Here is a 23,586-nt window from a genome sequence, read left to right as displayed (position 1 = left end):
CCAGAGTGTGTAATCCAAATTATGAAATTCAGAAGTGGCGAGATGATGGTATGATCCTGTTTTTCCTAGTTTAGCCTTGGATCTATTTGTGGTGCCATGAATCAAAGATATCTGAACATTCTGGACAATGCAATATTTCTTACTTTGTGGCATTTCTACAGAACTGACCATTGTCTCTTTCAGCAAGACAATGCTGTGAAGGCTACTGCTGTAACTGCATGGTTTGTGGACATAAACATCACCACACTTCACTGGCTTCCGGAGAGCACTGATTTCAATCCTACTGAACATTTGTGGGATGAATTGTAGTGTCGAGTGAGGTCAAGGGATCTCTATCTCACATCCAGGATTCCACTACATTCCTACAGGAAGAATGGTCCAAAATTCCCATTCATTACTATTGCACACCTGTGGAATGTATGCCGGTAGAATTGCTGTAGTCATTGTAGTGAAAGGAGGTCTTATATTTTATTAAGGTGGATGCCATGGCTGTTTGTTCCTTACACTGTGGTGTCTGTTGACTTCTAAGCAGTGTATATACACACACGTGGACTGATATATTAAAATATATCAGTCTTCATTATGCAGCAATAGCAACAGCAGAAAAATATCATTAATACAAGTTATCACATGAAAACGAAATCCATAATCAATAAAAATTCTATAGATATTAGAGCATTCACCATTCTTTCTCACACATACAAAATATCAATTTTAAGGAAGGCTAATGTGAGCCTGTACAATTTTTTTTCAATATGTTGTGCAGTGGTAACTAAATAAAATAAGGGAGAAAGTAATTCAAATCACAAAGCTCAGCAAAACAAATTTTATTAAGGCAGCATTTAAACACACAATGCTGTGTAACATTCATTGGCTAATGACAAGGCTATTCACATTCACAGCAGCCTACTGACAAGCAACATCTCCAATATGCAATCACAGGCTATTTCTACAAGTGAGGCAGGGGAAAAACATTCCATAGATATAGATATATATATAATGATAAATATAAAAACAGGCAAAAATCCATACAAAAATGTACATAATGATTGATGTATAAAAAATGGCAGTCAGATGGCATTATGCTTGGCAGTGCAAGAGAAAAATTCTGTTGTTACATTCGTTTACCTTTTGACACCAAGTCTAAACTATAGGTAACACCACTGGCAGTGCAAGATGTGAGTGTAGAAGGCAAAGAGCCATCTCCTTGGATATCAGAAGATGATGCTTTAGATGTGGTAACACAGGACACGCTGCGAGGAGTGTCTTGATTGTTCTGTCATTGAAGAAAAAATAGAATTATACCAATATTTACATAATAGATTGTTATTATTATTATTATTGTTATTATTATAGATAAATAATATAAATAAAATAAAACAAATGAAGGAGTTCACTTTGACTCCTTTATATATAGTTAAACAGAGAAGCAGATGTTAAAAAAAAAGATAGGTAGTATTAAGGGAGGATTTACGTGTATATTTTTACTAATAATAGTTTTTTTTTTTTTACATCTGTGCTATAAACCGACTGTTTTTGTATGATATTAATGTGCATTTTTGGTATGAATTATTCACTGTCTCTGTCTTGTACCTATTTATCATAATGGCTGCTGTCACCAAGCCCACCACCATTTAAAAACTATATTAGTTGTAGCATAGTCAAGGATTTTATAGCATGCTGTGGCTGTGCATGTGGTATATATGCATCTCGTGGATTAAAAATGTGGTGGGTGAAGAAATGGAATGTGTATGAGTGTATGAAATGCAGGCAGTGAGAAGAAGCACTGAAAAACAGACATTTGTCAAATTCTAGATACCAGTATGTGTTAGAGGATGAAGAGAACATGAAAAAGATGTCTACGGATTTGACCTTGAACAGCATGGCAGAGGAAGATGTTTTGATGCCTGGCAAGATAGTGCAAATGAATGTCAGGTGAAAGCAGGAGGTGTGAAGAGAGAAAAAGGACTGCTAAGAAAGGAAATTAAATTCAGGAAGACTCAGCTAAGGGGGGTAAATGAAGATATTAAGAGACTAGAGAGGTTAGCTGGTGGAAGAATAATGATAGTAGGTTTGAGAGAGAGTGAGGAAGAGAATAGGAGAGACATGGAAAGAGAGGACTTTAGGAAGAGTCAAGAGAGCAGGGGAAAGTGGGAGAGGAAAGAGTGAGTAAAAGCAGAAAGGACCACAGATGCCATTGAAAGAAGAATGAATTAAGCTGCGAGGGGTGTCATGTATGAAGACTCCAAGATTTGCGGTGTGCAGAGTATAGACCTCGCTTAAAGCAAGCGAGATCACTAATGCCTGAAAGATAGTTAAGAAGAAATTGCTGATAACAATTACAGTTGTATATCTGAAGTAAAGAAAATAAAGTGATTTGGAGTAAAATGGATGACTAGAGAAATCAAACGGAAATTGCACATGAAAAAGAGGTTGTCAAAGGCATATATATATAGAGAGAGAGAGAGAGTGAGAGAGAAGTGGAGAACAGTTAAATGAGGAATATAAGAATCAAGCAGGGAAAGGGACTAGTATAGTAAGGAGAGAAAAATTAGAAACAGTCAAAGACTAGTGGTGCACTCTGAGAAAAATCCCAATGAGTTTTAATTCTATATGACCAGCAAGAGAAAAAAATAATTTGTGGATGGGTTACCTTCCTGGATAGAGATGGTAGTCAGGTGACCAAGACAGGTGACATAGTTGGGCTATTTAACAATCATTTTATTCAGATGTTCCATCCTGGAAAAGTAGGCTTTTGTTACTTCTTCGTACTAGCCCTGTTATTATTAGTTATATTATTTACTTATTCTCAGCTGTTCTGTTGCCGACAAATTTTTATTCTTTTAAGTCGACTGCGCCAGCCGGAAACTGAATTCTGACACACAATTTAAAACTACTACTAGAAAACAATATAGGGATCAAGTGGTTTGCAGTCGTGGTCCCCCTTTCTTAGTTGCTAATGGATTCCCCTACTAATTATGCATGGTCCGAAATTTAACAAGTGGTAACTCAATTCTCAGAACAATGACAGACTCATGAGGTTTGAATTAAAGAAATACATTTATTTAGACAAATACATATATACACTTTAGTTAAAAATTCCAATTCTAAAGAGTCTGAACTCCCCCCCCCCCTTTTAAGTTAATATATCCAAAAGGTTTACTCTAAAATCTTATACCAGCAATCTCATACTCTTCTTTGTGTAACTGCGTTCAGGCTTGGTTAATTCTTACAGAGTTGCTCAGTTCCCATATATAGGAATAACACATATACATAGATACATTCTACAATCCTAATATGGAGCATATCAGACGTACTCCGTCTTGCAAAATTCACATGGGACAATGTTCTCTCTTACGCTCAGGCTTTATTCTCCCCCAAAATTCAGTTAATATTCAAATTTAAATTTAACACAATGATATAAATGTTTCTTCCAACATAAACAGTCCGAAACCTTGGTTCCCAGCTCAGCTTAAGCTTAGGGTGTCACTTGCCCTTTAGACGTAGACAGAAATGTCCAAAAGAAAACAGTTCTTTAGATACAAAATGGAAGTGGACTATATGGAGCTCCTTAACCTTCTGGTTCCTATACCCTCTTTGGTTATTATTCAATTTTAATACAAAAGCTTGCACCTTACCGTTCTTGCCTTTCTGGTAGTTGTTGGGATTTCCTTAATTAGACTTCCGGGTTTCCTCACCGTATATTTCTTATGGCTTCTGCGACATACTTCTATAAGGAGTATAAAACTAAGGATACTTCTATCCTTTTCGAGAAGATCACCTCTTCGCTGATTCATATGTTGGCATGACTAACCAACGGCTCTTTTCTGGAACTCTGGCTGCATTCCTCAGTTGTGGCTATGGTCGACACGGCATGCACAGCAACGGGAGAGTGTTGCTGGGTACTGCGGCAAGCTTCACAGCTATCCAGCACTTGGATCAGGAACCAGGAACGGAAAATAAGAGAGCAATTGAATTACGCGGCGAAACCTATATAGCCAATGTGAGTGCCCTCTCTTGGTGACTACGTCATGCACATAGCGGCGGCCGATTGGTCACCGCAACTCCGAACTGTTTTTGACATGGCTCAATACATATATCATCTTATATACATCTTTCAGCATTTATACATAATGTTCCTTTGTTAAATAATCCACAAACATTATCTATTTAAGTTATGGGTTTCTCAAAATTCACTTAATATCTACTAGAAAAATGGTTAGACACAGTTCTGAGTTACCAAAATGCACATTTTCTTCTGGAGGCATAACCATGTCCAGATCCATGGTTTTTAACATTACCTTATGTTGGGTCGGAAATAGGATGACTCATAAAAAAGTGAATCGGCACCTTTTCCGACACAACACTTTGTTTCTAAAAGGAGGGGTGAAGGACTAGAAGTGAAAAATGAAGAGGATGTGGTCTGAACACGAAAACATTCTACATGTAAGTAAGGCAGGCAAGGACTTTGGCACCTGTTTTGGAAATGACCATGCTATTAACCTGTTTAATGAAAGTCTTGGATTGGAGCAAGTTCCTGATGAGTAGAAGGAGGTTAAGATATTGCCATTGCAAGGGTGATGGTAATAGTGGAATGGAGGTACCAAACTATAGACCAGGTTGTATTTCTTCTGTGTTTAACATTTAGAAAAATTATTACTATTATTATTAAGAGAGAGCTCCAGGGATTCAGGAGATGGGTGGTTGGTCAGTGAATTTAGCATTCCTGTAAAATTGGTGATTTTGGCTGTTTTATTGTGTTTTTTTCTTAGAAAATTAATGTTTTAGAGTATATATTTATATTTTATATTTATATAGTATAGAAAATGAATGTTTTACTGTGTTTTTTCCTTAGGAAATGAGTGTTTTATAGGTGATGAAGTGTTTTTAGATTAGTGTAGATTTTAGTGTTTTTTAGTGCATTTAGTATTTTATAACATATTTTTATTAAGATATTTCAACAGTAAGTATAAGTTTAAAATGGTGCCAAAAATGCATAAGAAAAGTAATGCTAAAAAAAAGAGCACTGCAGGCTCCATGCGAGAACAAGAAGGCTAGCCATGCTAACGAGGTTATTGGAGTTGTGGAGGAGAATGAAAATGAATTAAAATCCAAAATAGCAAATCAAAGTAGAACATCAGAGAAACGATGTGGGAATTACATAAAGTTGAGAGGCGTTTAAATGAGCATATGGAGAAAATAAAAATTAAGCAGTATAATAAGAAACAACAAAGCAGGGAAACAGGTAAGTGAAGTTGATAATAAAAAGAAAGAAATTATTTGGTATGGTCACTCTATAATAAAACATGCTATCGATTAGTGAGTTATATCATTATTGTTATTCTTATTACATCACACCTCCAGGGCGTCCAAAGGCTCATCGAGGGAGGGCATCTACTCTACAACTCTTCGTCTCACTACTCCATCAACCTTCATCACCTAACACCAACGCCATCTACTGCCGACTACCACCACCACTAGTACTTTCATAGACAATCACAAACATCCATGCCCACGGCAGGATTCGAGCATGCAGCCCTTTGACTGAAGAGTGGATATGATAACCACTTGGCCAACCAAGCCGGCAGTGTGGAACGAAAATCAAGAATATAAAGGAAGCAATTCAAAAACAGAAAAGAAAAGTAAATGAGATTCTAATTGTAGCAGGTGCAAACAACTTAGCTAGTGATAAGTCAGTATGACAGAGAGCATGAAAAGTATGTTGGAAGAGAAGAGAGTGAAGAGTGAGAAAGTGAAAATCATCAGTATTTTACCTCGATATGATAAAAATGAATTAAGAACAAGGGCTATGATGGCAAACGATTCCATTCATATGCTGTAGAAGGAATAGTTGTGAGTTTTTGGATGTGTGGAGTGTGTGTGTGTGTGTGTGTGTGTGTGTGTGTGTGTGATGGAGGATTGGATTTGTATAAGAGGAACGGCCTACACCTCAATGCATCTGGTATCAGAGTCTAGAAAAACTAGTAATTAGTATGAGACCTTAGACAGAGAGTCAGTGAAACTAAATTATAAAGGGAGGAATGGTAAGAATGCGAATGTCAGAGTGACAATGTTATATAACTGTGTTAATGACGGGAATGGGCTTTGTCACGGAAATGTTATGAGGAGAGAACGATTTCAGTTCTGTGTTCGTCTGGTTTGGATCTATCAAATGTGTGCAAATAAGTTTACATGTATAAGGCACTAGAGAAGAATAGAGATCTGCAAGGTGTCCAACTGTGTCATACAGACTGCAGACAAGAGTATACAAAAGAACATGCATCTAGATTATTATGTCTGTACATGAATGCAAGGGGTATCAGAAACAAAAATGTAGAGTTTGTTGCCTTGGTCATTATTATTATTATCATTATTAGACACCTCCAAGGAGGCCAAAGACTCATTGAGGGAGGACACCTGCTCTACAACTCTGTCTCCACCACTCAATCCACCAACTGACCGCAACTATACCAACGCCAACTACTGCCACCCACCACCACTAGTATTTCCAAGAACAATCACAAACATCCATGCCCATGGAGGGATTCGAACCCGCAGCTTTTTGGGTGGAGAGTGGATATGCTAGCCACTCGGCCAGCAAGGCTGGTCCCCCATATGTTAGGACTTCAGACTATAGGCATTAGTGAGATCTGGCTATGAGAATCAGACATACTAATGGGTATCAAGTGTAAAGGGTATACTATGTTTAGCAAGGATAGAGAGGAGGTGGCATGCTGCTAATGATATCAGATGACTTGAATCCAGTTAGAGTTGAGACCTAGGATTGTAGTCCTACTACTACTAACAGTATTTCATGTGATAGTGAGTTTGAAGCCATCTGATGTGAGGTGGAATCCAACAATTATTATTATTATTCAGGCCTCCATGGAGTCAAAAGACTCATTGTGGGAGGTCTCTCCTAGGAAACACAAATTCCATCATACTCCTTAAACTCATCGACTGTCTTTGCTCTCATCACTCTATCAGGCAATGCATTCCACTGTTCAACCACTCCTCACCTTCTTGCTCACAGTTGTCTTTCGCAACTTCCAGGGATGGCCCCCATGTCATCACTCCCTCCTGCTGTTCAACCAAGTGAAAGAACTCTCCAGTGTCAACCTTGTAACCACCTCTCAACAGTTTAAAAGTCTCAATCACATCACCTCTCCTTCTTCTATCCACCAAATTCTGCAGTCCACATTCCCTCAGTCGATCCTCATAACTAACATTGTACAGTCCTGAAACCATCTTTATTATCTGCCTTTGTACCCTTTCCACAGTTAATTTATCCCCTTCAAATCCTGGGGACCAAATCTGAGAACAATTGTCTAAGTGTGGTCTGATCAGGGTCTTATACAATGGAATGATAACTCTTATCTCTGCAGATCAACATCCTTTTCATTATTGCAGCAATCCTGTGTGTTTCATTCACCACCTTTGCAACATGTCCCCTAAATTTCAGGTTTCTATCAATCATCAACCCCAGATCTCCCGTCTCCCCACTTCCTCCAGTAAAGCTCCTCCAATAGAGTATGCAGCATCGCATCGATGTGTCCCAAACCTCAAGACTTTAAATAAAGCAGGCGAATCTCATGGGAATAATGAAATGCATTTATTGAGCAGTTTGGGACAACTTCGCAGCATGTGACAGAAGGAACTCAAGGCCAAAGAGTGTTAAGATTTGATTATAGTGTTAGAAGGCATTTCAGTTAAAGACGTAACTATTCTGCCTCCGATTGTTGACAGTGATCATGTGGTACTCACTGGAGAAGTGACTAAGTTTATGTTCTATTCAGAATTCAGACTAAGTTCCATTCAGAAAAGGTTATGTTGGGATCGGTTGATGGATGAGAAGAATATTGATAGTGCATGGGAAGTATTTAAACAATACTTTAAATGAGGCGATATCAGAGTGTGTCCCGAGAGTTTGAAGAATAAATAGGGCAGGAGTCAAATGGATGTGTAATCTTATTAAGCAAGGGATTCGTAAGAAAAGGATGATGTGGAAGGAATAGCTTGTGCATTATGAAAATTATAACCAGAAGGCTAGAATAGTCATAACTGTTGTACAGAAAGCAAAGTCTAAAGTATGAAAAGAAACTGGTTCTACGTGCTAAAGACAACCCACAAGAATTCTATCGATATGCTGCAAGTAAAAGACAGAATGAATATGAAATAATAAAGTCTCACGGTGCTATGCTTGCCTCATGAGGGCACTCATGAGGCAAGCGTAGCAGTGGTGAGTAAGATCAGCTCTGGATTCAGATAAGTTATTCTTGAAATAATTAATTGTATGTGAGTGTTTATTTGAGTAAGACCTACTTTAAAAGTTGTGTGCTAATAGTATTACTAGGGTATGGGATATTTTGTCTAAACTTAATTACAAATTCGTTGTTATTAGACCTTAGAGTAATAACTGACAAAGGAAAAATGGCAGTAGCTTTGTCATTGCAGGATTTTAACTTAGACTTCAGTCATTTTGTGAAGTGTGAGGTGTACTACATGTACTCATTTGATTACATAGATGATTTGTGGATATTTATGGCAGATGGAAGGAGGGTGTGTGCAAAGTGTGCATTAAACAAGGATTTGATGAGTGCTAATGTGAATTTGATGACAGAAAGTGTTAGTACTGAGAATGTCGCGGTGAGAATGAGTGCTCGTTCGAAAGAGAAAGATGGTATGAAAGAAAGGCAAAAAATTGTTAAAAAAATCACTGAAAAATAAAACGAGTGAATTGAAATCCATAACGGATGGTAAAAAGGTTGAAAGTGATGTGAACGTGGTGGAAGGCAACAAAATTGAAAAACGAATGAAACTGGAAACAGTGATAGCTAAAGTTGGACGCATGGACTGAAAGTATGGAAGCTCAAAAGGGTGAATGAGAGTGAAAGTGTGAAGCAGAGGTTGAGAGTTCAAAGATTAGAAAGATTGAATGACAGAAAGAATGAGGCACGAGATTCTAAAGTTGAATTGGGTAGGATAAGGCAAGATATGGAATGAATGCAGAATGAAATTAAGAAAATTCGGGTGAAAACGATTAAAACAAATCATGTTGGTATGAAAGAGGTCATGAAAGACGAGTGATTGGCGCTGTATGGCGACTCCATTATTAAAGATGTGCTGGATGAGAGGATGCACAAGGCATGTTTTCCAGGCAGAAAAATAAGTAGAGCGATTGAGGCACTGTCCGCACGGTTAGCCTAGTAGCTTTGTGCTTCGCAATCACATGCCTGGGGAAGGAGTGTCCTAGGTTCGATTATCCGTCGACGACGTGAGGAGCTTAAGGATCTTCCTCAGCCATAGCCAAGTTAGCCAGTCTTGGGCATGGACAGCAGGGTTTTTCCTGCTGGTTTATCTGGGGTTTTTTCATCCTGCAAGCAGGCAAACCAGTCCCGTGAACACATATGGATTACAATCAAGAATACTGACCCAGCTATAGGACCGATTCATCAGCAATGTCGGTTCCAGAGACTGGTAAAATTTTGGGGAGACAAAGATGGTGCTGTACATTCCCGTAAAGGTAACTCAGAGGATTACAAAGACCAGGCAATGCAGGTGACTTGGTTGGTAAGGGTAGCAAAAGTGAGTTTTGAACAGCAGTTAGCTAATGAAGCCAAAAAGAATTCTAAGGATTTCTTTCGATATGTAGCCAGCAAAAGAAAGAATGATTTTGGAAGGATGACACTGATAGGAGAAAATGGTATAAAGACAGCTGTTGCAGAATGTGTGGTGGAGATACTAAGTGAGCAATTCATAAAGGTCTTTCAATCTTGTGAATGTGACTTCATGGAGAGATTGAGAGCAGTTGATGATGGGGAGGAGAGACTGACTGTAAGTGAGCAAGAGGTGTTTGGGGAGTTGAGTAAACTAGATGTAAATAAGGCTGTGGGACTTGATAATATATCACCACGTATTCTGAAGGAACGTCCCAGGGAGTTGATGCCTGCCTTGACATATTTTTTTTTAATACGAGTCGTGCACTGTGTCAAGTTCCTAAGGAGTGGAAGGAGGGCAAGATTGTGCCACTTCATAAGGAGGTAAGAGAACTCAAGCATCAAACTGTAGGCCTATTTGTGTGTAAAGTTTTGTGATTAAGTTTTTGGAGAAGCTTGCAAGAACTAGGATCCTGAATTGGGTTGACAATAATGGTATTATCTTTGATGGATAGCATGAATTTGCTAAAGGGAGGTCATGTTTTAGTAATCTACTTACTTATCACAATAAGGTGACTGCTTCCTTGGACAGAGGAGAAGGATACACAGTAATATAGTTAGATTTCGGAAAGGCTTTTGATAGATTACTGCATGATAATTCGATAGTCAAACTAGAGCGGATGGGGCTGGATATTAGATTAGTGCATTGGATTGGAGACTGGCTATCTGATAGGTATCAACAAGTTGTGTATGGGCTGAGCGATATCCAGGAAAAGGAACGTCAGTAGTGGTGTGCCTCAAGAGTCTGTTTTAGGGCCATTACTGTTTAACCTGTATATTAATGATATTGGTGAAGATTTGGATAGAGATATTCAGTTGTTTGCAGATGATGCAAAGTTGGGACGAACCAGGAAGAGTAGAGAAGATCTTGTGCCCTTACAAGAAGACTTGAATAAATTAAGTGATTGGGAATGGGGATGTGAGTTCAATGTTGCAAAATGTAAGGTTTTAAAATTTGGGAAACAAAGATTGGATGCAGAATTTATGCTTGGTGAGGATATATTGTTGGAGGTGGAGGAAATAAAAGATCTGGGAGTGATAGTGGATAAGGATCTCAAATTTAGGGGACTTGTTGCCAAAATTGCGAAGACAACAAAAATGCTTCTGGGAATGATGCTGAGGACACTGACTTATAGAAGTAGGGAGATTCTTGTTCCATTGTATAAGGCTTTGATTAGGCCAGACGTGGACTATTGTGCCCAGATTTGGTCATCTGGTTTTCAGAAGGACGAAGAGATGTTGGAAAGGGTCCAGAGGCAACTGACTAAGGTAGTTTCTACCCTCTGGAATGTTGAATATGAGGAAAGATTGAGATGATGCAATTTGCATAGTCTGGCAGACAGGAGGGGAGATATGATGGAGACCTAGAAGTTAGTAAGGTTTTATAGGATCAATGTTGGAGAGGTTCTACAGAAAATAATGGGAGATCAGGGGAGAACCAGAGGTCATCCATGGAAACTGTATAAAGAGGGTGTAAGTTGGAGAGTGAGAAGCGAGTTTTTTTCATGCAGAGTTGTGAACGATTGGAATGCCTTGCCTGAGAGAGTGGTGTCTGCAGAAAATTTGAGCGTGTTTAAAGCATGGAATGATGAGCTGTGTGTATGATAAAAGGACCTCCCAGATGAGTCTTTGACTCCATGGAGTTTTGGGTAATAAAATAATAAATAAAAAAAAAAAAAAAAAAAAAAACTTCTAAATGCAGATGGAGTGAGGGTTACAGATGCAGAAGAGGGTGTTCACAACTAACGAGTGCCCATTTTGTTACGAGCTATCAAATTGGGATATGCGGCATTGAACTCACTGCTACCTCTTCACTGGATGAATAAATTTAGATGCATTAGGACGGGATATTAGACCTGCTGCATAAACTAAATAAGAATTCAGCAATAGGGACTGATGGGATATCAGCAAGTGTGCTAAAAGAGTGTTCAGCTGAACTGGCTATTCCTTTGACCAGGCTATTTAATATGAGTCTCAGAACAGGGAAGATTCTGCAGGAATGGAAAGAGTGTATAGTAATTCCATTCCATAAGGGTGGTTCAAAGACCGATGTATCCAACTATCGACCAATTTGTATCTCAGGAGTGGTGGTGAAGATTTTGGAAAAATTGGTTAGGGCTCACATTCAGAAATGGGTTGACAGTGAATCTCTACTTTGCAATGAGCAACATGTGTTTACTAAGGGAAGGTCATGTTTTAGCAAATTGCTAAAACATGACCAACTTTCTCACATTCTATAACAATGTTACCATTGAACTAAAGAAGGGGAATGGATACACCATGATACTTTTGGATTATGCTAAGGCTTTTGACAGAATACAGCATGGAAGACTGTTGCATAAATTGGAAAATATAGGTTTGGATTATAGAGTATTAGCGTGGATAAGAGGATGGCTGACTGACAGATATCAAAAAGTGGTATATGGGGGATGAGAGTCTGCAAGGTTTAAGGTAACCAGTGGTGTACCACAAGAATCAGTGCTTAGTCCACTGTTATTCAATATATACATTAATGATACTGGAAAGGATTTGACAAGCAACATACAGCTATATGCTGATGATGCAGAGATAGGTAGGTAGTCCGAAATGCTGCTGCTATTAAAGTTATTCTGCAAGTACTGCTATGCAGTACTTGCAGAATAATTTGAATAGGCTGGAATTGTGGGCATGGGAAAATGGATGACACCACTGTATATGCATCTCCCTTATGCAAGATATTTGTCACCATGTTATAGTATATAAGTAAGTTAGTAAAACATAATCGACCTTTAAGAAATTCATGCTGACAACCACAGAGAACACTGTTCATGAACTCATTTCTGTATCCTACTTCTCACCAATCTCTATCTCTCTCTCTCTCTCTAGTACCTTCACTACAACTGTAGAATATACAGATTGGCCTATAATTTGAAGCCACACCCTCATATCATGACCTTTATGCAGCAGAACAATTTTATTCTCTTTCCACTCTCCTGGAACCTGTGCTGTTGTAAGACTTATTAAAAAGGCATGCCAATTCCCTAGAATATTCTCTTAAGATGCATGGTGATATGTCATCAAATCCTATTGCTTTATTGACATCAAGATTATTTATTTCCTGAAATATCTCCTGCTCACTCACAATTAAGCCATCCTCTCCTATGTCCTCTGCACTTAAGTTCCTCAAATTCCACCCTGATTAGGATGAAAACATCCTTAGAAATTGATCACTGAGTTTGATCACTCTACAATGTCTTCTGCAGCATTTACCATTCTGCCATTTTCATCCATTAACATCATCTTATCATGATCATTCTTCCTTCTACTTGCCAGATATTATGGCAAGTTGAAGGAAGAATGGCAGAATTGTAAGATCCCAGAAAAAACTCTCTGGGATTTTTCTTAATTTGACAATTTCTGCTCATACTGCATTTTTCCCCTCTTATCTGATTACCATTGTCTTCGTGTGACTGATTATTACCATTATTTATCTTGTAATGTCTGCAAAGTGCTTTCTTTTTTTTTTCATATTTTATTATTATTATTATTATTTAATATCTCCAGGGAGTCCAAGGACTCATTGAGGGAGGGTGCCTGTTCTACAACTCTGTCTCCACCACTCAATCCACCAACTGACTGCGACTATACCAACGGCATCTACTGTTGACCACTACCACAATTATTTAAAGAGCAATCACAAACATCCATGCCTATGGTGAATTCGAACCTGCAGCCTTTTGGCTGGAGAGCAGATATGCTAACCACTCGGCCAGCCAGGCTGGCATGGTTAGCATTTCATGGTTAATACCCTCATTCATCCATTTTACAAGTGTCCTTATCTTATTCAGTCTTTTGATCTTTGGAATACATTCACACATTAATGCTGTTATGTATTTCTTTATCAGTTCGTAAGCAGCATTTATTTCTTTACCACTCAACTCTTCATTTCATGCTATAGCTCCAAGCTGTCTCCTAAGCTTGTGATAATCAACAGCCTTGAACTTCCACATATATCCTTTTTTCACAGACGTTTGCATAGATTTCTTATAGACACAGGTGATCACTTCATGATCACACTCATCAACTGGAGGATACTGTGAAACCCCACTCACAATTACATCCTCGGATGAAATCATCAGATCTAAAACTTTTGATTCTAGTGTACCCTTTCTTTACATAGTGCCTGAGATTATTGTCTCTGAAGAACTTCATTTTCCTTATTCACAAATGTTATCTCTTCATTGTATTCTACACTGCCATAATTAAAATCACTCATCATAATCACACTTCCTTTGTTCACTAACTTAAGTTGTTTATACATTTCTTCATCATCACCACACTCCACATTCCCTGGCCTATAACAACATCCAACTAAATATGCTTTCCTGTCAACCTTCACTCCACACCACATTGCTTCATAACTATTGCCATTATTTCCCTCTTTCATGTCTATTTTATGTGGATATAATTCCCCTGCTATCATCAGCAGCACTTCTCTCTTCTTGTCCTTCCTATCCTCGTGAAAAATACTGTACCCTTCCATTTCTATTCCTGTTAAAATATCATCTTCATTCAACTAGGTTTCATTTATTTCCATGATTTTGGGATGATTAAATGCAATTAGTAAAAAGCATTTCATATCCCTTATTTCTGATATATTTGGCATTTGTAAACAAACATAGTAGTTCATTTTTATGTCTATAAACAGTCCTCCAAGCCACTTGTTCGATGTGATTTCCCCACCACACCTGCCCTTGACCAGTCACCTTTATACAACTTACTGCATATATTGTTCAGTCTCAACTTACCCACTCACATTGCTATCTATTATTATTAAAAACAACACGTAAGTCCACAGTAATCACTTTAATTAATAAATAAGGTAGCTATTTCGTACTAAAAATAATAGTACATCTTCAGTGTTACAAACAGATAGGAATAGAATACAAGTAACGAATATTCGGTGGATCACCTATTAAAATACAATGTCGCGAGCTAGGAAATGAAAGAAATTAATAATTATTAATATTTAAGATAATTAGTTTTTTTTTTTTTTAATGATTACATAAAATAAAAGTCTCCCAGATTTTCGAGAGAGAGGCAATCATTTCGATTTAAATTCGGTTAGTGTACAAAAAGCTTCACAACTTTCTTTAAAGAGGTGTTCATATTTGAACCTGCATCTATGAAGTAGAATAGCTTTATCCCACTGGATATTATGGGTAGTGGTAATACTGTGTTGTGCTAGACCAGACTTCTGAGGTTTATTGTAATCAATATAATATTGATGTTCTTTAATTCTTTTTTCCACAGAATGGTCAGTTTGTTCAAAATAAGAAACATCGCATTCACAAGGAATTTTGTAAACGCCAGCCAAAGGCAGAGATGACAGTTGTCATTGTCTTTGGCAACACAGTAATAGCCTTTGTACCACACTGTTATTTTTCATCATCATCATGCTTGTCAAGGATTTAAGCCTACAGTGGCCTTAGAAGTCATTATTGAATCTCTTAAGAGTACTTCTCCTAAGAGTCTCTTTAGTACTTCTGGCCTTAGAAGTCATTATTGAATCTCTTAAGAGGGTGTCCTGGTTTTCTTTTTCCTAATGGTTTGTAATTAAGGTTTGTTTTGGTAATCTTTCTGTTTTCATTCTTTCAACGTGTTCCATCCATTTATATTTATATTTTTTAATTTTTTTCTATTACTGATTCCTGGTTTAATTCTTTCATAATTTCTTCATTTCTTTTGTGATCGAATAGAGTATACTTTGCATTTTTTTTTCATAAACTTCATTTCAGCTGTTATTAATCTTTGTCTTTTTGTTTTATTGTCTAGATTTTACTTCCATACAATAGGACTGGTAGGGGCTAATGTATTGTATACTTTTAGTCTGGTTTGAATTTGTGTACTAGGTTAGGTTTAAATATAGTTAATTACACCTGTCATTTTTAAATATTTTACAATTTTTAGGTTTATATCTTTTTTATTTGCATATGTAATCCTACATCCTAGGTAGTTAAATGAATTCACCTGTTCTAAGATCTTGTTATCTATTACTATTTTAGTTCTTACTTGATCTTGTCTTTTAAAGGCCATCATTTTTGATTTTTCTGTTGAGTCAATCATTTTATAATCTTTGGCTATCTCATTTAAATTTAAAATATCTTTCTGTAAGATATCTTCAGAATTTGTAATTATTATTTGGTCATTGGCAAAAAGGAGAGTGTTTAAGTTCACAGTAGGAGAAAGCTTAATACTTTGATGGAAATTTTTATTCCATTTTATTATTATTTCATTTAGATAAATATTACAAGGAGTTCCTGAAAGGGAACATCCGTGTCGTACTCCTTGGTTTATCTCTCTTGTGTATAATGGTTCATGATTTAATCTTATTTGTATTTGATATCTTTCACTTTCCTCAATAACCATCCTTACATTCTCTTTATGTCCAATCAAATATTTGTTCATTTGTTCCCACAACCACTACTAACTTTCTTGCTTGTTAACTTCTCATATGCAAAGCATCAATTATCTTGATTATTCTCCTTCCTGGAAAAACAGATATTGTAGACTCTCTCTCTCTCTCTCTCATTAATTACACCTTTAATAATGAAAGCTCCATATATATCTATTCTTGAGCCATTCATCATCTCTTTTTCTCTACTTTCCTTCACTCTATACTTTTGCATTCTCTCATTCCTTTCCACCAAACATCTAATATCACTGTGCATATTCCTCATTGTGAGCAACTCGTTTTTCAAATCGTGCATCCCAGGAATTTCAATCTTTGTTGCTTTTGCGGTGGGACATTCATGAGCTGGAACAGTCTGGATTTATTTTATATGGTATCTGTATAACCAGCCTTCATTAGCACTTTAATTAATTATAATTACGACTGCACTGCTCTACTACAGCTCATGATGCTGCACTTGCACTGCTGATCATTCTGTCATTTATGCTTGTCAGTATTATTCCATCATTTAAAACTGGTCTACATACTTCAGGATACTCACACAAATTTTGTAAAAACATTATTAATAATCTATGTATATATATATACATACATATATCAAACCCATACAAACCAGTATCTTCTAGATCAGTGGTTCTAACCAGTGGCATGGCCAAATTGCAAATGTGACGAAGTTTCAAGTGAACCATGAATTATAAGGCCAATGTAATGAAAGCAAGATTTAAAAAATATGTATATATTTTAAAAATCTCACTTTTATTATAGATAGTATTTGTTTTTCACTTTTTTTTTTGTTTATGATTATCCCATTTCTTAAATATGCAGAAAATCATAATTCTTTTAATTCTTTAGTATGCATGAAATTAAAATTTAGTATGACAACAATAAATTAAATCACACACACATACGGTACACCAGGATAAAGTGAGCGTAGCAGTGGCCATGCCTAGATGTGGTAAGGTTAGTAACTACTGCTCTAGTTAATTCTAATTAATTTAAAATTAAAAAAAAAAAAAATTGTGAATACTGATCTTAACCCAAGATTACTAATCGTGGTATATTTTATGGCCCTTAACGGTAAAACTGCTTTACTTTCTCAATGATGATAAATGTCATGCTGTTTACCTTTCTAGTAATTGCATTTGATGTTCAGAAACACAAATGGGAAGTCTTGTTGCATTTTTCAAGGGGGGATTGTCTTCCCGGAAACAGTCCTCTGTAGTAAAATTTACAAATGTTAGTGTTCACATAAGAATTAATATTGCCATTGACTTTATATTGTAAGAATCAATAAGAGGTATTTTAAGGGGCCTAAAATAGATACAACGACTATGTTTAAGGTAAGTCTCAATAGTCTTTTGGAATGATAGAATCTGCATTTTGTGAAAAGTCACGGATTTCAAATGGAATAATCATAATTTAAATTTTTGTCATTCGTTAATTAGTCACATAGTCTTTTATAATCGATTATTATTTTTATTTATTTATTTTTTTAACCTTATGGTGATGCATATACAGAACAAATATTTCACTGTTTTTGAATTTCAACTCAATTGCATTCTCACCCCCCCTCCATTTTATTTTTTTTAATAATAGATTATTATGTAATCTAACTGTAGTAGTATTCTAGTAAAATTAAATTTTATTAAATTTTAACATTGCTATCTCAAGCACTGCAGTCATATTTACATGCATCAAATGGTAGAAGAGTCATTACTATCAAATTTTCTATATGAGGGTAGGGGTTCTACTATATAAAGCCATGATCAGACCACAGCTGGATAACTATGCTCAGATTCTGGTCATGGGCATTTGAAGGGGGGGGGGGGAAGGATGAGGTATCCTTGGAGAGGGTACAAAGGTCGATAACAGAAATTATATCACAACTGTGAAATGTCGGTGGATAGAAGATGAGGGATGATATGAATAAATTATTTAAGCTATTTAAGAGGTATTTATTAGATTGTCATATCAGGAAGAATTTTCATGTCGGACAGTGAATGACTCTAAGGAATAGTATGACAGATTTTGTGTTGTTTAAGATGGACCTCTCACAACGAATTTTGTGGCTCCATGGAGGTTCTAAATAATAATAATTTTGTGTGATCAACTTACTGTAGCACTTTAGCCAAAGTTTGCATCTTTTGCTAAGTGGATATTATATTAATATCCACTTACACAATATTAATAATATTAATATGAAAGTACATTCATTACAATTATCATTACCAAACAACACCTGCACAGAGTCCAAGGACTGATTGTGGGAGGCCCATATTAGACAATACTGCAGGAGGATCTTTACACACAATTCACCACATATCTTTGTTTGATATTTTGAAATCAGGGTTCCAAATATGGTTTCAGATACAATGGAAATAGCGATGATGTTTTTGGAAATGCATTTGTTACTTGCTGAAAAATACATCTGTTACATGAACGACTACTTCAATAATAGCTGTTGGCTGACCCCTTAAAATTGAATTCTATAACCTGTGAAAAGGTATTCTAGTCATCTTGGTCATTTTTGTGAATGGGCTTCCAAAAAGGAGAACATTGTTCATGATGATGTACTGAAATGCACAAGGGTGTGATTGCCTCCATATATGTTTGCTTGACTTCTCACCATAAAATGTAAAACAATGACAGGGAAGCTGATTGCAAGATACAATGGAGTTTTTTGTATCCTGAAAATTATCTCATATTCAGATCTCCAGCCATCTTTTCACATATGAAAGACAGAATTCTTCCATTACTCAAAAGAGCGGTACTTACCATCAAGCATATGCTCAACATTTCAGCCACTTCCACTAATGTTTCAGCTATTCCACAGGGTACTGCATCGCATTGATGTCACCCATAGAATGATGGGAGAGGCAATAAGATTATTCAAGGTTTATGTTATGTTGGCCATACTGTGATTTCCACAAGGATGGCAACTAGTTCACAAGGTAGCTCATCTCCAGTTCTGTCTTTATGAATAATAGTAAAAATGCCACAAGGTAGGGTGTCCTCACTGAGTTTTAGATGTATCTCCATCAGACAGAGGTTTATGTTTTTCAAAAAAAGGGTCTTAATAATATTGATATTTTGGTGGAATTCTTGGCAGTTTCATTGTAAAAATTTATCTTTAGCCATGTAGATTTACTCAATTTCTGAAAAGTTGAGAACTTATCACCGGCTGGTTTATGTTTGCCATTTAATTTTGGAAAATATGGATGGCCTAAGTCTATTTCTGAAAAATTTTTTATTAGAGTAATTTCAATCATTTGATACATGTGTGACATATGTTATTTTTTTTTTTTTTTACTTCAATGGATACCTAAGTACCCCCCCCCCCCAATGCTCCTCTTGCCACTGAGCTGTTTCAGGACATGCATATAATTTTACAAGAAAAATTAAACAGTACTACAGTAGAAAATTATTTATTGTAGAAATATCTCATCCTATTGTATCATAAGAAATCATTAGTGTGAGCAAACAACAGAAATCTGAACTAAAGAAACAGTAGAGTGTATGTGTTAGATTAGAATATCTCTGTAATTGTAGTTGCATGTTTGTTAAGTTAAAAACTATGGGGTTGAAAAATGACAATTATAAATAAAATAAAAAATAAAACCTATTTAATATATTTTTATTATTTTTACAGCTATTTTGCATGCTTGTTGTTTAGGAGTGCCCTTTTTTAATGACATTGGCTTTTTACTCAAGAATTCTTAGGGCATTGCAGATGTATTTTAGAGACAAATATATGTAGCATAATAGAAGAAAATTTGCACATACCTTTTCTTGGATGTTGTTGCCTGTCTTCTTTCTGCAGTGTGCATACTTCTGCTGTTATGGTGTTGAAAGAGGAGTGGGGGGGGGGCTTAGGCAATGTGGGAGAAATAATTTGGAAAACCCCCCCATTTGTTTTATATAATATATACATATATTATTTTTAAGGGTGGCCAAAGCGCTTTTTTGTAGGGTGGGAAAAAGATGAAAAAGAGGGCTGAAAATATAAACTGTTTTTTAGAGGAAAGGTTTATGGGAAAAGAGGACTGTAGAGAGGGTTGACGGGGTGTGAGCTGTTTAGACCATCGTCTGAACTCATGGAGGAAGTGGATGCCATGTTGTGTCAGCTTGGTGTTTCTGCCTTTAAAGTGTTTGTGTTATCGCCTATTGGTCGGAGTTGTGACCTAATTTTTATGTTGTGGAGTTTCCAACACTTGGAGATTATGTAAGGTCGTGGACGTTGATTAAGTTCTCATCACATTTTATGGCTATCGTTTCCAATATTCTAAGCATTGTTTCATTGTCTAGGCTGTCTATTATGATGGCCTTGTCGATTTGCAGGGTATGTTTCTGTTCTTCTATTATGCTACATATATTTGTTTCTAAAATACATCTGCAATGCCCTAAGAATTTTGAGTAAAAAGCCAATGACATTAAAAAAAAAGGGACACTCCTAAACAAAAGCAGGCAAAATAGCTGTAAAAATAATAGTTTTTAAGAGGAGTAACATGGGAGTTTTTCCATAAATAATACCTATTTAATACAGTTAAAGAAAACAAGTTTCCAAACTTTAGGAATAGTAAAGCAGTCATTACGATTAAGATTTGGTTGATGAAATATGGCTTCAGCACTTTCTTTGAATATCATTCATATTTATAGACAGATCAATGGAATAGTTTGTTTTCCCACTGGATCCTATGGTTAGTGTTTTCAATTTCATGTTCTAAGCCAGATTTATTATTATTACTATTCAGGCCTACATGGAGCCAAAAGACTCATCATGGGAGGTCCTTCTTTCCTAGGAAACACAAAGTCTATCAAGACTCATTGAGGGCAGGCCCTCCACCCCCCTAAGAAACACAAAGTCTATCATAGCACTCCTTAAACTCATTGACCGTTCTCGCTCTCACCAATCCATCAGGCAATGCATTCCATGGTTCAACCACCCTCCATGCATAGAAACCACTCCGCACCCTCTTGTTCACAGTTTCCTTTCGTAATTTCGGATGGCCTCTTGTCATCACTCCCTCCCGCTGTTCAACCAAGTGAAAGAACTCCCCAGTGTCAACCCTGTAACCACCTCTCAACAGTTTAAAAGTCTCAATCATAGCACCTCTTCTCCTTCTATCCACCAAACACTGCAGTCCAATTCCCTCAGCCGATCCTCATAACTATCATTGTACAGTCCTGAAACCATCTTTGTTATTGGCCTTTGTACCCTTTCCACAGTTAATTTATCCCCTTCAAATCCTGGAGACCAAATCTGAGAACAATAGGCCAAGTGTGGTCTGATCAGGGTCTTATACAAGGGAATGATAACTGTTTTATCTCTGCAGGTCAGCGTCCTTCTCATTATTGCAGCATTCCTCTGTGTTGCCTTCACCACCTTTGCAATATGTCCCCTAAACTTCAGGTTTCTATCAATCATCAACCCCCAGATCTCTTGTCTCCTCTACTTCCTCCAGTATAACTCCTCCCATAGAGTATGCAGTGTCCCATCAATGTTTCCCAAACCTCAAGACCTTACATTTTGCTGCATTAAACTGACAAACCCCATTCATTTTCCCATCTATCTAGCTCATTCAAATCCTCTTGCAGGGCTGCCGCATCTGCACTATTACTAATAATCCTTCCCAGCTTCCCATTATCCGCAAACAACTAAATATTACCTTGCGATCTACTGACAATGTCACTGATATAAAGGTTAAACAATATAGATCCCAGTACTGAGCCCTGTGGGACCCCACTTGTAACCCTCAGCTTCCTTGAAACTACCCCACCATACACAACTCTCTAATACCTATCAGACAGCCACTCCTGAATCCAGTTGACCTATCTAATATTCAGATCCATGTGCTGCAACTTAAACATCAGCTTATCATGTGGCACTCTGTCAAATGCCTTTGCTAAGTCTAAGAAAATGGCAATATTTGCCTTTCTCTCATCTAATGATGTTGTAACTTTATCATGAAAGGCTAGTATATTGCTAAAACAAGCATGCCCCTTCACAAATACATGTTGACTCTCACAGATAACATTACCCTCATCTGCTCAATGCTGTATAAGGTCCTTCACTACTTTCTCCAAGATCTTACTAACTACTGATGACACACAAACTGGCCTATAATTAGACACTTCCAGTCTGCTACCGCCCTAATGCGGTGGCCCTATCTTACCTTCCTTCCATTCCATCGGCACCTTTCCTGCAGCCAGACTTTCATTGAAAAGCCAGGTCAAAGGCACTGTCAGTTCCCTAGCACATTTTCTCAAAACTCGTGGTGAAATACCATCCAGTCCCACAACTTCATTGACACCCAGAGTACTCAGTATTTGAAACACACTCTCCTCCTGTACCTCTAAACCTCGAACCTGCCCTATCCCTCTAGCATTAAACCTAACTCCTCCAGGATGAAATACTCAAATAAAGTGTTCATTGAACAATTCCACTATGTCCTCTGCATCAGTCACTCTATTCCCATTTTATCCCATAATATCATTCTTCCACAGTCATTTCTCCTCCTACTGGACAAATTTTTTATATCTAAAAAATTCCCTAGGATTTTCTTTGGATCTTAGGGCCAATCTTCTCTCATATTCCAGTTTCGTCTTCCTTACCATACTAGTCACTCTTCTGGCATGTATCTTATACTCTTCATGCATCTTCTCTTCACCTGTCTCCTTATATCTCTTCCATAGCCTGTTTTTTGCATGCAATTCCTGTTTAATAATATTGTTTGTTATCCACTTTACTCCAAATTGAGTCCTCTTGTTCACTCGTGGTATACAACTTACCATTGCTGATAACAAATATTCTTTCATAATTTTCCACGCACTAATGATATCCCATCCTTCCAGTTCCTCCCTCCATGAAACTTCCCCAAGTTGACGTCTTAGACTATTATAATCACCTGCCTTATAATTCCACACACATTCCCGTCTCTTTGATACTCCTGCATGTCTATTCATTTTCCAAGTTAAAACCATATGGTCACTCTCTCCAGCTGGCGGGAGAGATGTCATCTCAGTTATTATCAACTCTTCTCATGCTATAACCAAATCCAAAACTCTTGAACCTCTTGTTCCCTCTATTACATGTTGCCTAAGACATTTGTCCATCAAGAATTCTAGAAATTCCATTCCCTTATTACTACATGCATCTTCTTCTCCCCAATTTATACTACTGTAGTTAAAATCTCCCATAGCAATCATTCTTCTTGCACTTGCCAAACTCAACTGTCTAAACATTTCCTGGTCCTCACTCTCTGTGCTCCTGGGTCTGTATCAACATCCCACTAAATATCTTGTCTTGCCCACCTCTACCTCACACCATATGCTTTCAAAATCATTAGTGTCACTGCTCTTAGAGGAAATAGGTCATCACTTATCATAAGCAGTACTCCACCACCACGCTTTCCCTTTCTA

At 37.0% G+C, this 23,586-nt stretch overlaps 1 protein-coding gene across 3 annotated transcripts in view; it reads right to left on the bottom strand.

Moving 5' to 3' along the window:
- LOC150095180 (calcineurin-binding protein cabin-1-like) overlaps positions 1 to 23,586 on the bottom strand; it is a 1,028,489-nt gene that overhangs the window by 53,428 nt on the left and 951,475 nt on the right. For 2 of the 3 annotated variants that reach the window (XM_090411711.1, XM_090411712.1), the window contains exon 42: positions 1,129 to 1,276. In XM_090411711.1, the coding sequence (XP_090267837.1) occupies positions 1,129 to 1,276 (148 nt within the window). Of the gene's footprint in view, positions 1 to 1,128; positions 1,277 to 17,292; positions 17,384 to 23,586 lie in introns of those variants that run through there. The other variant, XR_016550194.1, reaches the window with a different exon arrangement.

The sequence above is a fragment of the Typopeltis vanoorti genome, chromosome 21, assembly GCF_054136105.1.
Source record: "Typopeltis vanoorti isolate ZY-2024b chromosome 21, IOZ_Tvanoo_1.0, whole genome shotgun sequence".
NCBI lineage: Eukaryota > Metazoa > Arthropoda > Arachnida > Uropygi > Thelyphonidae > Typopeltis > Typopeltis vanoorti.
The sequence above is the reverse complement of the archived record's forward strand: the minus strand, read 5'-3'. Positions and strand labels throughout refer to the sequence as shown.